The sequence below is a fragment of the Dermochelys coriacea genome, chromosome 2, assembly GCF_009764565.3.
Source record: "Dermochelys coriacea isolate rDerCor1 chromosome 2, rDerCor1.pri.v4, whole genome shotgun sequence".
Classification (NCBI taxonomy): Eukaryota; Metazoa; Chordata; order Testudines; family Dermochelyidae; genus Dermochelys; species Dermochelys coriacea.
In genome coordinates, this window is record NC_050069.1 from 232,401,147 (window position 1) to 232,418,110 (window position 16,964).

The 16,964-nt window shown below is 40.2% G+C and overlaps 1 protein-coding gene across 1 annotated transcript in view; it reads left to right on the forward strand.

The window, feature by feature from the left end:
* MALRD1 (MAM and LDL receptor class A domain containing 1) overlaps nt 1–16,964 on the forward strand; it is a 481,748-nt gene that overhangs the window by 128,609 nt on the left and 336,175 nt on the right. Inside the window, 2 exon segments of the mRNA XM_043509412.1 lie at nt 1,867–1,987; nt 6,169–6,315. Coding sequence (XP_043365347.1) covers nt 1,867–1,987; nt 6,169–6,315 — 268 coding nt within the window.

Sequence of the window (16,964 nt, forward strand, 5' to 3'; positions counted from 1 at the left end):
TATAGATAGGTCACTTATAGAATACCTGACCAAACTGGCTCATATAGGATATCTCGAAACATTTTATTTATCCACTTAGTGTATCTAAAGTAATCAGCTCTCCTAGAAATATTGTGCCCATTCATAAGAGTACAGTATGGTACTAGAAATCACATCACTGTGCCAGTCAAACTGAGCCCAACATATATTACAGAAGTATGGCCTTTAGGCATGGTGTATCAAATGTCATCATGAAAACTGCTCTACAGCACTGCCTTATGCTATCAAATCCTGAACTAGGATTCACAGCAAGCCTCCACTAGTACTCCCTGAAATTCCAATGCTACGTCAGTTTAGAAAACATGATTCTTCAGCTGAATACTCTCCTTTCTGGGTACGGTCAGAGATTGGCATGTAGCGATTCACACCAATAGGCGCAAAAAGCCAGGATGAGGGTTAAACATCCCAGAGCCCTGATGCATCAACCCTGGGCACTCAGTTCTGACTACAAGAGTGGGACAAGGCAATCTCCCTTCAAGCACATATTGGTGGGACATAATCACACTCCATCACAAGTCCTGTATGTCTTTTAGCACAGAATTTGCCTTCTGGAAGATATAGGGGCAGATCTTTTGGTAGATTTGCCATGCCTTCTGGTAGATTTGCATTACTCCACCAACATAAAGTAGCCATTGACCTGGTGGATCTGGCCATATGAAAATTCCTCCTGCATGTGGATGGATCCTTAGGTTATATAGCACTGCCATAGTAGCTTCTACACACTCTTAACCCTGCAGGGGTGTGGCAAGAGTGTGCCAATGCCCCAGTGATTCCTGCCAGCTGGAATGGCCCCTTGGAAACTGTTTGCCTTTATTTTGGATCAGGCAATTGATCTGGGGTGTTCTGAAAATTTCTCCTGAGGCATTTCATGGCTGGACTATCATGTGAGCATCTCTTGTTTCATAAATGTGCCAGTCATCCCCCCTCCCCCCGTGATTATTTTTATCATCAAGAAAACTGTTTAAAATAAGGCTAAGAAGCAAAAGCTATATTTCACATCAATGAATTTCTGAACGAGAGGGCTGTAGTTAAGTGAATCAATATAGCCCTCCGGTGACTTTCAGGTAATAAATATTCATTTTTTTTTTTTTTACCATGCTAGCTGGCAGGGAGTTTGGGGCATTGTGTGTTTAAAAGTATCTTTGTATGCACACATTACACTGTATGTGTTTCTCATATGCAAATGTCTTATTGACCTCAGGTTTCAGAGTAGCAGCCGTGTTGGTCTCTATTCGCAAAAAGAAAAGGAGTACTTGTGGCACCTTAGCGACTAACAAATTTATTTGAGCATAAGCTTTCGTGAGCTACAGCTCACTTCATCGGATGAATGCATCCGATGAAGTGAGCTGTAGCTCATGAAAGCTTATGCTCAAATAAATGTGTTAGTCGCTAAGGTGCCACAAGTACTCCTTTTCTTTTTATTGACCTCAGCAGACATGGTATAAATGAACTCGTGTCTCAGTTAAATTGAGTTGTAAACCACCACATTTAGTTACCCTGAATAGCTCATTTAAAAAGGCACATAACTTCATGACTCCACGAGGAAGACAATACTTTCAGGAAGTGATGATTAATATTGCTTAGGATTGAAACAAGTTTGTTTAGGTTCCATAACATTCTGTAAAGGTAGTTATGTTTTTGAGAGTTTAGTTGTAAGTTTCAGACTTGAATCTTACCATGCTAATCTCAACCATATGGCGTCCTTCAAAACTGGGATGGTTGTAGATGGTATTTACTCTCCATACAGATACCAGGAATTGTAAAGAAATGATATTTCTTTTTGTAATGTGACCTTTAATAAGGTTATTTATTTCTTTGTCATTATAGATCATTTTACAAGCCACTGCTCTATCAGAGGATGCCACTGTTGCTATAGATGACATTAGCATAACAACGGAATGCGGTACTGCATATAAATCACTTTCCAATACCAGCCAAGAAAGCAAAGGCAAGTTAAATTAAAGCAAGCAAATTTAAAAAAAAAAAAAGGCCTGAAGGACAAAGTATGGTGTCAAGCTAGCTTTCTTTTTTATGCTGCTTTGTTCTTTCACAAAAAATATTCTTCTGGTTGATGTCATTTCGTGGTTTTCCCCTAACAAAAGAATTAAACAATGCAATAACTAACTTAATTTGAAGATTTTTTTTTAGCCTTTCATTGACAACGAATTCCAGAATAATTTGAATTGGATATTACAGATGTGTAAATCATAATATTCATACTTTCAGAGTAATGTTGTCTTGTTAAAGTTAGTTAGTATGAAAAAGGATGCTACAAAGTAACTTTCAGCTGTATGGTTATACAGATACAGACGAAAAACAAGTAAATAGACATTATGTGTAGATCAGATCCTCAGACAGTGTTAACTTGCATGGGTTTCAGTTCTGATGGGTTTCAGTTCAGTTATGTCAGTTTGCACCAACCGAGGATCTGGTCCTATGTGCATGTATTATTAAATTCCTTCAACTTCCTATATTTTATATCCATGCCCCAGCTATACTCTAAAACAATCCCCTCACATAAAAAGCCATTAAAGTGTTTGTGGGAGTGATCTGACCACTTTTTATAATGGTGTTAGGTGGAAAATAGAGCAAGACATAGGTCTATTTGTGACCGTGCATATTCTGTAGTGAAGCCATCATCTTATGTCTAACATGATTTGCTATAGTTTCCATTAGAATCACAGTGATCTAAACTGTAGCTGGATGGAAAGAAAGTGTGACTTTTATGACAAAACTCCATCTGCATCATAAACGTATATATCTTGGTACTTTTCAACACTGATGAATATGGTCGTTAAATAGAGTAGTGTTACAAGTAGCATGGGCATAGACCGTCTCTAGGGAAGTTACTGATGGGAGGAGTGTAACACAGAAACCTGAATTTCTTCAATCCTTTTCTGGAAAATGTATGACGTAGTGGGAATGTAGATCTTTCGGTTTTCAGATGCCTTCCCTGCTCCCCCATATATTCTACTGTATTAAGGCATTTAGGAATTAGTAGAAGAGAGTTCCTTTTCAAAAAGGGTTCTTTAAAAAGAAAAACCCTACCCTCGTATAAATCACATAGTAGTGTCATTTTTTAGAAATTTACTTTTTAAGAAGGGAGCACTTCCAGCAAAGTCCTAACCAGACTAGTTGGACTGGTATGCTACCAAATTAATTCACAAACTGAAAAAGAAAAAGTATGTGTCTTTTTTTCCTCTCTTTACCCCTGGTCTGAAATAAAGTTAGCACATTTTGGGTATCACTTACATTGAACTCTGTTCTGAACTCTTCTAACACACACCTTGCTAACCGTGTAACTCAGAACATCTGGCTTCTGGGAATTTTCTTATATAATAAACGGGAAACATTATGATCAGAGTCAAGGGGCACAGTTGCTAAACTGAATCCTCTAGGCACAAAACATTAGTGCAAAATTTGCCCTTGATTGGCAGGGGTGAAAGCTATATGCTGTTGAAGATCCATGAGAGAGATGTCCTATGCATAGAATGTTCACTCTAAAATGGCTGACTTTCAATAGGAGTTGGTCCTCTAACTCCCTTAGATGCTGTCATGTTAATTTTTATGGAATATATGGGCCCACTGTGTCAAAGATGTTAATATGGCCACGTCATTATATAACAGTAAATAATTAAATATGGTTCGAGCTCTTCAGTCCAGAGTCATTGGCCTGCTTAGTCTAATGGCAACAATCAATATTAAAAATCTTCAACGACTTATTAAAGATAGAGAAAAGGAAAAAGCAATTAAAGCATTTGTAATATATATGAAATATAAAATATCAAATAAGGTGTCCATTTTAACAATGCTTTATTCCCTTTAACTGTAGAGATTTTACAGTCTTAGATGGTATTAACTGTCTTTCTGGGAACAAGAGAAGATAGCTGAGATGGTCTGGAGCTGTTAGAATCCAATCCCACTTCCTTGGAGACAAAACAAGATAAACACACGCAAGAGGACAGCAAACACAGAAAATTCAGCTTCTGTTTCTTGTGACAGGAGGGAGCTTGACCAGGGCAGTTGGGACCAAGGGTCAGATCGGGGCAAAACTGAGGCTGGAATTAGAGCATAATCAGGGTCCAGGCCAGCATCAATATCAAGGGTCAGTGTCCAGTCAAGTTTCATGATATGAGTCAGGAGGCAAAGTCCAAATCAAGCTGAGGTCGAAGCCAGGAGTAACAAATGGTCATGGGAGCTACAGAAGATCCATACTGGACGCTTCCTGGATATTTCCTGGAATGCCCCTTAGGCTCCCCACCCTATGTAAATCTATCAGATGACTTCTCGTAAGACTTTCCATGGTCTGTGTCCACAGAAGGTCGTGGGCAGTGGAGCACAATCTGGTTACAGCTACCTCTGGCTGACAGTATAGAGACTGGCAGCTCGGCCAGCCAAGGTTCTATACCTGTGAGGACTTGCATCTTGTGTTGACTCTCGTTTGCAACCTTGTATCAGCATTGGACTGTTTAGGGTGTGGTTTTTTCTGCCTCTTTGGTCATAGGCTCACCATATTGTTGCAGAGACAATATTGGCTGGCTAAGCTAGACTCCGATTAAATAGAAAGGGGAGATAGGAAAGAGAAGAAATAAGGGGGTGGGAAGGAAAATAACACAGGAAAGGAAGTGGTGAGAGCATGAACCTAAGTTTCTTATTCTAAGAGTTGTTCAGGATTTAGCCAAAGCTGATGCAGTTGATGATATCATCTGAGTCCCTATCTCTGGCCTGGTCTGGTCAGGACATCTCTCAGGATCAGGATGATGAAGGCCCAACAGTGCCACGATGGATTGTGCAGTCCCAAGAGGTTGTGGGGGAGGCAGTCATGACTGTGAAGCTTGCTCCTTTCAGCCCATTGATCGTCTAGCCTAGCACCATGATTCCTGCTATCCCCAAGTCTTATTTTTAACCCTTCCCCCCAAGGAGGCAATGGGCAAAATAGCCCATCCCCCTGATTATTTTGTCCACCAATTTGGCCTAATTTATGACACCAATTTTGGTCCATTGATTTTGGATTTCAATCTCCTTTGTTTACTGGTCACGATCTTAACCTGGTCACGATCTTAACCTGGTCCTTGGGTGGTATCAATAGACCTTTTTGTTTGGACTAATTCAGTCTTCCTGTCTTTAACTTCGGCTGACTCTTATAAGCAATTTTATGTAACAGGCTGAGTTGGACCTTGGTTATCTTGAACAACTTAGGGCAGGTCTATACTACAAATTTACATCAGCATAACTGCACCAATTCAGCTGCGCTGCTGTTGTGTGTCTGAGGACGCTTGATGCCAGTGGTGGGCAACCTGCAGCACATGGCCTGTCAGGGTAAGCTGCTGGCAGGCCACGAGACAGTTTGTTTACATTCACAGTCAGCAAGCACAGCCACCCTCAGTTCCCAGTGGCTGCGGTTCGCTGTTCCCAGCTGTGGGAAGCGGTGGCCAGCACATTCCTGCGGTCTGCGCAGCTTCCTGCAGCTCCCATTGGCTGGAAACAGCGAACCGCGGCTACTGGGAGCTGCAGGCGGCCGTATCTGTGGATGGTTAATGTAAACAAACTGTCTCACGGCCCGCCAGTGGATTACTCTGCCGGGCTGCAGGTTGCCAACCACTGCTCTATGCCGATGGGAGAGAGCTTTCCTATCCGCTTAATAACTTCACCTCCCTGAGAGATGTTAGCTGGGTCAGTGAGATAAGCTCTCCCATCGACATAGCACTGTCTACACAGTGGGCTAAGGTTGCTATAACTACATCACTCAGGGGTGTGGATTTTTCACACCCTGAGCAATGTAGTTAAACCAAAGTAAGTATGTAGTGTAGACCAAGCCTTAGACTATAAGCCTCTGCACGTCAGTGCTTTTGAAAATTCTGTCTTTAGATTCTAAGCTTTTCTAGACAAGTACTTTTCTCATCAGCACTGTGGTGCACCCAACACACTTAGGGATGTCATGGAAAATAATTATACACAAGTAGACGGGTGCTGTCATCTAGAAAGGAGAATAACATTAACTGGATTTCTAGTTCACCAAAGATGGTGTGAAAAAGTCACTTTATATATAACTGATTCCATCTGCGTGCAATATTTTATATATATAACTGGTGAAAAGAGCATCTTACCAATTTTCATTTTTTTTTAAAGGGGAAACAAACTTTACAACCACTCAATCTTCATCCCTTTATTGTCCACGGGGTTATTTACCATGCGAAGATGGATCCTGTATTTCGTCTGACAAGTTTTGTGATTTCACACCTGACTGCTCAAATGGGAATGATGAAGCCAAATGCTGTAAGTGAAAACATATTGACTAGTAACTCATGCTGTAAGGACGTATATACATATTCATTGGGAGTCTTGTGGCCAGATTTCCATTACTTCATGAATGGTGTTATTGAATCAAGAGTAAAAACTCCAGAGATGCAGTGCTTTCAATCTGAATCTGTATTGATGCCTCTTTGTAGTCTTTGTACAGTTGCCCTGTTAAAGTTTAAAACAAAAAAGCTGTACGCTGATTATCAGCAGAACGGAGCTGTTTAAAAGAGTGTTTTATTTTACAGCACCTATGATGTAAAGTACTAGATACAGTTTTATGCTGGGCTGAGAAAATTATTACCATGGTAGTCAGGGCCTGATTTTTCAAAGATGAGTGCACACAGTTGCACATGTCTAATTTTCACATACAAATGCTACAATTTAGATTTGTAAATCTAATATTTATGCATAGGCATGGCCATTTAGAAGCACAGTTGGGCATGTACAGATGCAGTTACTCAGTTTGCACAAGCAATTATGGTTGAATGTCAACTTTCAAAATTAGACCCTTGCTGTTGACTTAGATACTGACCATGTTGTTATAAAAGCCCATGAGCCATGATCATTATGCCAAATTACCATGCATTTGCTGATTTTTCCAAAGGAGATACTGTCACAGATCCATAGGATCAGTGCTATGCCCTCAGCTTTGCTTGGAAGAACCTCTTCTGTGTGCCAAACTCCGAAGGGAAGTCGGTCTTCCTTCAGGGTAGGCTACACAGCCTCACTGCCTTCTAAGACTGAACTTCTGGGGCTTCAGCACTTCTGCTTCACACCATGAGCTCTGTTCAGTGAGTCCAACTGAGACTGACTCCTGGTAGAGACTAGTACACTCTTCAGGGATTAATGCACTTCACCAGATTTGCAGACACTCTCAAATAACATTGTCAAAACAGTAGGGTTTATTAGTCAATATAGCATATTGTATATTTATTAGGAATATAGCATAGGAAATCCCTAGCTTAGCACAAAAAAATGTAAGGTAAAGCATAGCCCAAGTCCATTCTGGTTAGCCCAGAGCCCAGCCAAGCTGTAGTGAACTCCATGTTCAGGCTCTGTCTGTCTGTCAGTTTGATCTTCTTAGTCAGTTCCCAGGTGAGAGCTCCCAACTACTTCCAGAAGCCAACTTTTGTGCCCCACCTCACATCTTCAGTTCTTTATTCTCAAGTTGGTAGATTTTGCTCAGCTTCTCTGCTGAGAGGTGGGGAAATCCATCTCCCTCTAGGTCATAGGTTGCTAGGTGTCAATGTCTGTGTGATTGGATTTGGCATTGTCTTCTTGGATTCTCCACTGACATGGGGTCAGCCTCAGTCAGGTATTTTTAATGACCCATTCAGACTCAGACAGCTAGGCGACATTCATACCTATGTCTCTCAACCTGCCCTGAGAGAAAACAGTCCTTCTCCCCACCATCACTGGATAGCCATGAGGCACACACAGGATTCATAAAATATTACAGAAAATTCTTACTTCATCACAGGTACTATAAGCAATACTTAGTAAAAGATTACTGGAAAATATAGCATGATTATTTTTTAACAATTATGTAAAAGACCAGTGCAAATATAATATCAAAATTGTATTATCTAAAAAGAAGCTTGTCGTATTCTTTTACCCCATACAGTATCATGTGTTACTGAATATGATCAGAGCTACAATGTAACATTTTGCCACCATTGCTAATATGATACAAAGGTCCTACTCATTAATTATCAGTTTTGGAGAGGGAATTTCATAGTCGCTGCTCATGAAAATGATCCTGGGACCAATGCAGTTACAACACTGCAAAGTAGTGCCAACAGACAGATGAAATGAGGACAAGTACTGTGGAATCTTCTCCATACAGTGTCTTTTCCCTCCTCCTCACCCCAGTAACCTTTAGTCCTGCATCATCCCCACAATTCTAGTGCATGGACCTCTCTTGAATAAAGCAATTGTTCTCAATTTTGAAATGGTTTGTAACAAGTTGTATTCAAGGTTTGGGGCTTCAACAGATGAATGCTCTGGGCTAGAAACACACTTTCTCTCTTTAAAGAACATGTTCTCAAAGATAGAGGTAAAAAGGAAGCAACCAGTAGGGGTTAACCAGAGGCATCTGCTTCCTTCCTTTAATGATGGGAGAAGGGGAAGGAGGTTGTGTTTATCGCAGGACTCCAGCAAGGAGAGCAGGTGGATCCTGTTCCTTTAATGAAAGGGGATGGAGGCGAGATACCCAGGGGAAATACTTACCTGGCTGAGTGAATATACTATTTTTCCTTATGCGTATTGTGGTGTTTTGGATTGAACAAAATGATGATGAGTAACTAGAAAAAGCTCAAATATCTGAGACCTTTTTTGTTTCATTTGTGGAGATAAATATGCTGTAAATTACTTCCATTAAAAAAATGGATCACTTGATGATTACCTATTCTGTTCATTCCCTCTGAGGCACCTGACATTGGCCACTGTCGGAAGACAGGATACTGGGCTAGATGGACCTTTGGTTTGACCCAGTAGGGCCATTCTTGTGTTCTTGTTCTTAATCACCCTGCAAATTGAAGTGTTTTCAGTAGTGAAACTCAAAGCATTGGTGTGTCACTCAGCATTTGTTCTGGAATAAACCTTGTCCTCCCACTAGATTATAGGAGGTGGATAAATGTTCACAAAAGACCAGAAAGAGACCATTATGTTAATTTTCACTCAAAGATCTATTTGGGAGTTTGAATCTCTGGATTTCCAGGCAGTGAATATCTAGAACATTCTTACATAGATTCATAGATTCCAAGGCCAGAGGAACCTTTTTGATTGTCTACTCTGACCTCCTGCATAACACAGGCCATAGAACTTCCTTGAATTAATTCCTGTTTGAACTAGAGCATCTTTAAAAAAAACACATTGAAGGCAATTAACCATTTGAACAACTTAGCAGTGGTTGTGGTGGCTTCTCCATCACTGGAAATCTTTAAACAAAGATTGGATTTTTTTTTCTAAAAGTACCTTATTTCTAGCCTATTTCAGCTTCCAGCTGCTGGATCTTGTTATATACTCTGCAGCTAGATTGAAGAGCCCTCCCTCTGTTATCAAATTTCTATTTCCCCATGTAGATTGTGATCAAGTCAGACCTTACCCTTTGTGATAAGCTAAATAGATTGAGCTTCTGGATTTTCTCTATAAGTCACATTTTCCAAACCTGCAATCATTCTTGTGGCTCTTCTCTGAACCCTCTTCAATTTATTATCATCATCCAAGTTGAAGTGTGAAGATCAGAACTAGACACCCTATTTCAATAACTCTCATATCAGTGCCAAATCTAGAGATAATAGAACCTTCCTGTTCCTACTCACTGTTCTCCTGTTTTTACATTGAAGGAATGCATAGGCCCTTTTGGCCACAGTGTCACATTGCAAACTTACGTTTAGCTGATTATCCACTATGTTCCCCAAGTCTTTTCCAGAGTCACTGCTTCCCAGGACAGAGTCCTCAATCTTGTAAGTACGGCCTGTATTCTTTGTTCCTAGATGTATGACTTGTGCTCAGCTTACAAAGACCACTCTGTATCAGAGACCTGTCTTCATCATTATTTACCATAATTTGTTTATTTCCTATTATAGACAGTTTTACCATTTTCTTCTAGTAATGGAGCAACAGCATTGATTCCTTTTGTTCCTAGTGTATTTGAACTTCTTCTTACTGTCCTTAACTCTGCTGGCCATAGATTTCTCCTTGCAGTATTTCAGTTTTCTTACAATTTTCTACAGTTCATAGCTTCTAATTTATGCTCATTGCTAGAAACTTCCCCCTTTTTCCATTTGTTTGTTTATATATCATTTACAGTTGTTTTCACATGCCAAATAAACCAGGTTATTTTTAACCAGTATGGCCTCCTATCTGATTATAGGTTTTGGGAAATTTAGTAAAACCTTAAACTGTTCCCAATTATTCACATTTTTCTGTTTAACTTCTGTGTCCCAGCTGATTTGACTCATGATTGTTTTCAGCTTTTTGAAACTGGCTCTTTCAGTGCACCGTGTGCGTGTATGTATGTGTATATGGCCGTTTCAGTGCACCATTTGTGTGTATGACTTTATTCTGTTTCCATCTAACAAATGTGACTGAGTCATGATTGCTGGTACCTAAGCAACCACTAATTTTAGTTCTGTGATCAATTCCTCTTTCACTGTCATGATGAGGTGTAATATAGAATTTCCCCATATTGAGTGTAATACTTTTTGAGTTAGGAAATTATCCTCCTCCCATATTTTTTTGGAATTCCAAGAACTGTCTCATCCTGGCATAAGACCTCAAGCATTCGTCACTTAGGTTGAAGTCCCCTATAATAAAGACGTTTTTTCTCTACACATTATAATCGGTAGGTGGTTAAGGAGCTGGTCCAAGTTTGATTAGTGTTGCAATCTACTCCTCCATCTCCATCTATGATGGGATGGATGGGTCAAACCTGAGTGGCATGGTATCCTGCCTTAACCACTTTGGAAATGTGAAAGAAAAATCCTGTTTGTGAGTGAGTCATTTTGGAATTGAAAAAAATGCAGCCCTGCATTTGGTGGGAGGGAGGGTAGGAGAGATATTTGGCTGGACCCCCGGGAAAAAGATCTGAAGAGGAGCAGCATGGACCCCTCATCTTCTTCCTTGGCAGTCTCATGCATAGACATGGCTTGAGCAAAGTGGTGGGCCCTTAGTTGCCACCCCCCCACTGCTTGATTGGCTCATTTCTGGGCTGCACAATTGCCTCATTAACTTGTGAGAGTAGAGATGTCTTATAGTGCTGCTCCTGATTGTGGGCTGTTTTCTTTCCCCAGTCACTCTTCCCCTGGGTTGTGTTCTGTCTTCCAGTTCCTACTGATTTCCTACTTAGCTATGCATTTTGGCAAGTGCTTTGTTAATGATCTAGGAAGGGTTTCTCCCGCACCCTCATTGTAGATGGGCAGCTAGTGTTTTTTGACCTTTTTTAGAACCCCTTTTTTGAAGGTTTGTCTAGGGCTGAGGTACAACTATTGAGTTATTTGTTGCAGCTTAATTAAGGTAGAAGGAGGTCAGAGTTGCTATTACAGTCCTGGGCACTGACTAAGTGGTGTCTGGCTAGACCCTTGTTTTTTCACTGCATGGTGAGGAGAAGCACTCCTTCCTTCCTCACATCTGGAAAGGGAAATGGGGTCTGGGCCCACTTGGTCCTGATCCTTGGATGGATTTTCACAAACTCATGGATTTTTAAGGCCAGACAGGACCTCTGCGATAATCTAGTCTGATCTAACATAGGGCTTCCCTGAATTAATTCATGCTTCAAGTTCAATAGTTTAACTACAGCATATCTTTCAGAAAAACATCCAATCTTTGGTTTAAAATTTTCCATTGATGGAGAATCTGCCAGAATCCTTGGTCAACTGTTTCCATGGTTAATTTCATAGAGATCCATAGACTTGTAAAGTTTAAGGCCAGAAGGGCCCATTATATCATCTAATCTGACTTCCTGCTTCTTTCCAAATATAGAACAGAAATATTTATTGAACACTTCTTCCTTTTCTAAATCACTATTAATATCTAATAATGAGCCTATACCATTGTTAGAATTTATTTTGTTTCTAATATACTTTAAAAAAACCTCCTTATTATTATACTTAGTCCTGCCAGCCATGGACTTTTCTCTGATGTCCTTCCCTTCCCTTATCCATTTTCTAATTTCTTCATCATTTCTAATTTATTTTAGTTTTTCTCTTTTCCATTTGTAAAATGTCATTTTTATGTATGTATTTATTTATTTTTAATTCTAATTGCTGCTTTGCTTCACTACTGAACCAAAATGGGCTTTTAGCCAGTTTTCCTCTTATTTGATTGCTGAATCTTGGCTTTTTGGCCATCTAATAAACTCTTCTTAAATAGATCCTAATTTTCATTCACATTTTTCTGACTAAATTTTTCATCTCAGTCAATCTTGCTCATGTTTTTCCTCAACTTTGGGAAATTATCCATTTTGAAGCACCAAGTATATATTGCTGTCCTCTGTTTGGCCACACTGAATATTTTCAGGTCATGACTTCCTGTCTCTAGGCAACCACCAACTTCCATCCAGTGGTTAATTTGGATTTATGTATATTATGTGATCCTTGGATGTGTAAGCAGGAGAATATTCAGTAGGGCTAATACCCTAATTTTAAAAATTGCAATTATTTCTCATCTGGATTTCTCTGGCTTCAACTTCCAACTGTTGTCTGCTAGATCAAAGAGCCCTCTATTATCACATTTCTGTTTCCCATGTAAGTATTTATAGACTGTAATCAAATCACCCAATAACCTTCAATTTGATAAGATAGATAGAGGTCCTTGAGACTCTCACTATGAGACATGCCTTCCAATGTATTAATAATCATGTCTCTTCTCTGAACCCTCTCCAATTTTTCACTCTCCTTGAAATGTGGATACCAGAAATGGGGAGAGTATTCTATTAGTGGTCTCATCAATGCCAACTACGAGGTAATACCACCGTTCTACTCCTATTTGGTATTTCCCTGTTTATACATGCAAGGATTGCATAATATACATCAACCAAACTTCTAATTGCATTAAAAAAGGAAAGTTATTTGACAAGAGTTATTTTCTGTGAACCTACCTTGATTGCTTGATTACCCTCTTTTAAATCTTTATTAATCAAGTCTTGGGTCAGCTGTTTCAATATTTTGGCTGGTATTAAAATCAGGCTGACTGACCTATAATTACTTGGGTCATCCTATTTACCCTATTAAAATATTGGCACAATATTCCACTTCTCTGGAACTTCCCCAGTGTTTCAAAACTTATTAAATATCAATGTAACTACCCAAAGAGATCTTCAGGCAGCTCTCTTAAAACTTTTTGATGCAAGTTACCCAGACATACAGATTTAGTAGCTGTTGTTCAACATCCTCAGTTATTGAAGCAGCAGGCTAGTGGCAGTCTTCTCTTAAGGACTGCTTTTCCTTTTATGGCTGTTTGTTTGCAAACCTTTCCTGATGGATAGTTTATGTAGGGAGAAGCAGTTCCTCCGGAGGTGGTGGTGTTGTAACTAATAAAAATTAACTTTAACCAGATCTCTGTGTCGGTACGAAGTCAATATATTTATGTTGTGAGGGTGCTTACACTAAAGGAGACCAGTGGCAACAAACTGAAACAGTCAAAAGTTTCTCTGCCAGTGAGGCAAAAATGACCAATGAAACCTTGCAAAGGGGCCATTATGGTGTCCTGTGTGTTGGTGGCAAATGTAAAATCGGTGTTTGGAATGTTCAAACATTGTCTGAAATAGCTACAGCCATTCTCCTGATCAAGCAGTTGAACACTGAGGTGTATGCTGTATCTGAAGTGCACTGGCATGCAAGTGGTGAAAAGAAAGCTGAGGAGTATATGATTTTGTTCTCAGATGACCCTAATGGATTGCTATAGCCAGCAGTGACCATTCTACTTTTACCCAAAGCCCAACAGCATTGTTATTAGCATCCAATTCCATGATGGCTATGGGCACCTTACCATCATAGCTGTGTATAGTTCCACCGATACTAAGTCCAACAACGCAGTTGCAGATATTTTTAACCCAGAAACTCCAGTCAATCTTTAATAAAACTCTAAGAAGTGATGTAATTGTGATTCTGGGTGACTTAAATGCACAGGTAAGAAAGGATAATGACACCTGTGCAAGTATGCTCAGGAAGCTTGGTATAAGCAGAATAATAGGAATGGGCAGTGACTGCTGAAACGTGAGGGTGCCTGTGACATGATGATCAATGACTTGCTCTTCCATCACCCTAAGTTTCACAAGCAGAACTAGTACAACCTGGATGGTTTCACCAGGATTACTATTGATCATGCGCTCATTGACAATCATTTGAAAGGCAACAGTTAAGATTGTATGAGTGCCCAGAGGTGCTGAACTCGACATAACCATCAACTTCTGCTATCAAAAGTGTGCCTCCAACTTCAAAGACTGTTGCCAGCTCAGTGATGGAGCCTCAGCCCTTCCAACACCACCCATAAATCAGTGAGGAGATGCTCAAAGCACTTGGAGCTAAGAAAAAAGTGAAGCTACAATTTGAGTCTTTAAAGACACCTTTCTTGAGAGCAAAAGCAAAGTCTTAATGAATTTGACTTCAGAATGTCATCAAGTCATTGTATATGGAAGATAAAGAATCCTCAGGTCAGCTCAGACAGCCAGGTGAAAACATGCTGCTGCCATGCATGGTCTCCACAACCTTTAAATCAACTTTGCAGCTGCAGGGGAAGGTGAGACCAGCTTGTCTAGTAAAGAATTGGGATGACAGTATCCTCCAGAGTCTGCAGGATGAGTTGCATCAAAGCGAAGATCACTTCAAGATACTCCACAATTGTTTGTTGTCTGCAGTCTATCTTCCACTTGAAGAGTAAGAAGCTCTATAAGATCCATCTGCCTTCAATCAAGAAGAGATCTGGATCATAGTCCATAAGCTGACATCTGGGAAATCACAAGGGGACTGTAATGTTACCCCTTGAATTGCTGAAGACACGTGAGAGTATTATTGTACCGTGACTACATGGGCTCTTCCAGACCATCAAGTGAATGATGACTGGAGGAAGGGGAGTTATTCTGCCTGTGTTACGATAGAGGTATTACTTTCTTGTTGGTCCCAGGGAAAATATTTGCTTCCCTGTTAATATTTCAAATCAATTATGCACTTTGGAGCACATGCCAGGATACTCTGTGCAGCTATAGACCTGGTTGTTCCACTGTCAACCAGATCTTTACCTTGAGATAGCTTTTTGAGAAGATGGCTGAACTTAATAAATTGTGAACATCACTTTTTATAGACTTCCACCAGACTTTCAGTTCAGTGCATTGAGCTAGTTTGTGGGATCCCATGAGGCACCTCAGCATCCCTGATAGAAGAGCTCTATAATGGGATGGAAAGCTGAGTTCAAGTCAATGGCACATGCAAAGCGCAGTTTCCTACCTCCATAGGAGTTCGGCTAGACTGTGTTCTGTCACTATCATTGTTTAATATCAACTTAGATTGGTTGATGGATAAGCTTCAGGAGGCAGCTGTTGGTGGCATTGAGCTGAACATGATTCTGCTCTGAGATTTTGAATATGCTGGTGACATTGTCTTGTCTCTGTTTGGTGAATCACTTCAGAGGATGGGCAATCTGGTCAGGCAAGAAGCAGGACTCATTAGTCTGCTTATTAATCTCAATGAAACTAAGTCCCTGGCCATTTCTATCAAACAGCCCCTCACTCCAGATTACAATGAGCTCAGATATTAACCTGTCTAGACAGACCATCGAGCAGGTTGCAGCTGTTAAATATTTAATCAGCATCATAGACTGTCCTGGAGGATGCACAAAAGAAATGGATGCTCATGAAGCAACTGCTGCTGCCATTTTTCAGGCCCTTCAATGGCCTCTGTGAGGATCTCATGACATCAAACTTGCTACAAAGCCACGGATCTCTAGAACTACAGTTCTAGCAACTCTGTTTTATGGAAATGAATGATGGTGCCAAGGAAGGCTGAAGAACACCAGATTGACAGTTTTGATGCTTGTTGTCTCAGTCAGCTGTTTCATATCAAGAGGCAGGACAAGATCAGAAATGAGGATATTCTGAGCCAAACTCACCAACCTCCTCCATCAGCACTTGTTCAGTTTCATTTGGCTTTCTTGGTGTGGATATTAAAAACTGGAAGATCAGTGAATTCTGAAGTGTATGTACCGAGGAATGCCACTACATGGCTGGCGATCACATGAGCACCAAAAGCGTTGATGGTGTGACATGATTGCCAGTGGTGGACATATAATCAGACTATCTTAAGCACCTTGCTAGATTGATCTGGGGGCACTCAGTTTGCAAGGAGGTCACATCCCTTTGGGATTTGTGATAATGATGAAATCTTAATGTATGATGCCTTATTCATTGTGGTATCTAGGCCAAGTGGGCTAGGATATTGTGCATATTATTTGAGATTATTTGAACTTGACACAGTTAACAAGTCTTTGCTGAGAGATGTCATAAATGATTACACTATTGCACTGAATTTGTTCATTGTTAATTGCAGTGTCAGTGCAAGTAACTAGAGAAGTGTAATCCTGGTTTGCTCTGTGCAGCGTCTTAATGACGCTCATAAATGGAATTGGGCCTGAACTTTACTTCCGTCTCTGAATTCAGGATATGAACAATCCCATATTTTAGAGGACTGGAATTCAGTGTTTATATTCTCCTCATTAAGCAGAACTGGATTGGAACTGCGCTTTGAACCAAGATTCTGGGTCTGGATCCTGGGGTTTGGTTCTGGCCTAAAGCAAATATTTGCATCAGACTGCAATATTAAATTTCCTGTGCTGTCTACCAGAGAGCTCCATGTTTGAACAGAATCTCAATCAAAACCCTGAATGAGACAAGCAGCTTTAGTACATGTTAAAAAACCATGAGATCTTAACATGACTAAAACGAGCATCAGCCATTATGCTAACTAGAAACAAACAAAAACATGCTAAACTAATTTCTTGTGGTGCCACTGTCACTAAATAGGGCGTAGAACAGAACCCAGACACTTGGTTGTGTATTTCTACTGAATAGAGCAGAATTTCTCATTGTATAGTCCCTTGTAGATGACACTGTGAGAACTGCACCAGTCCGA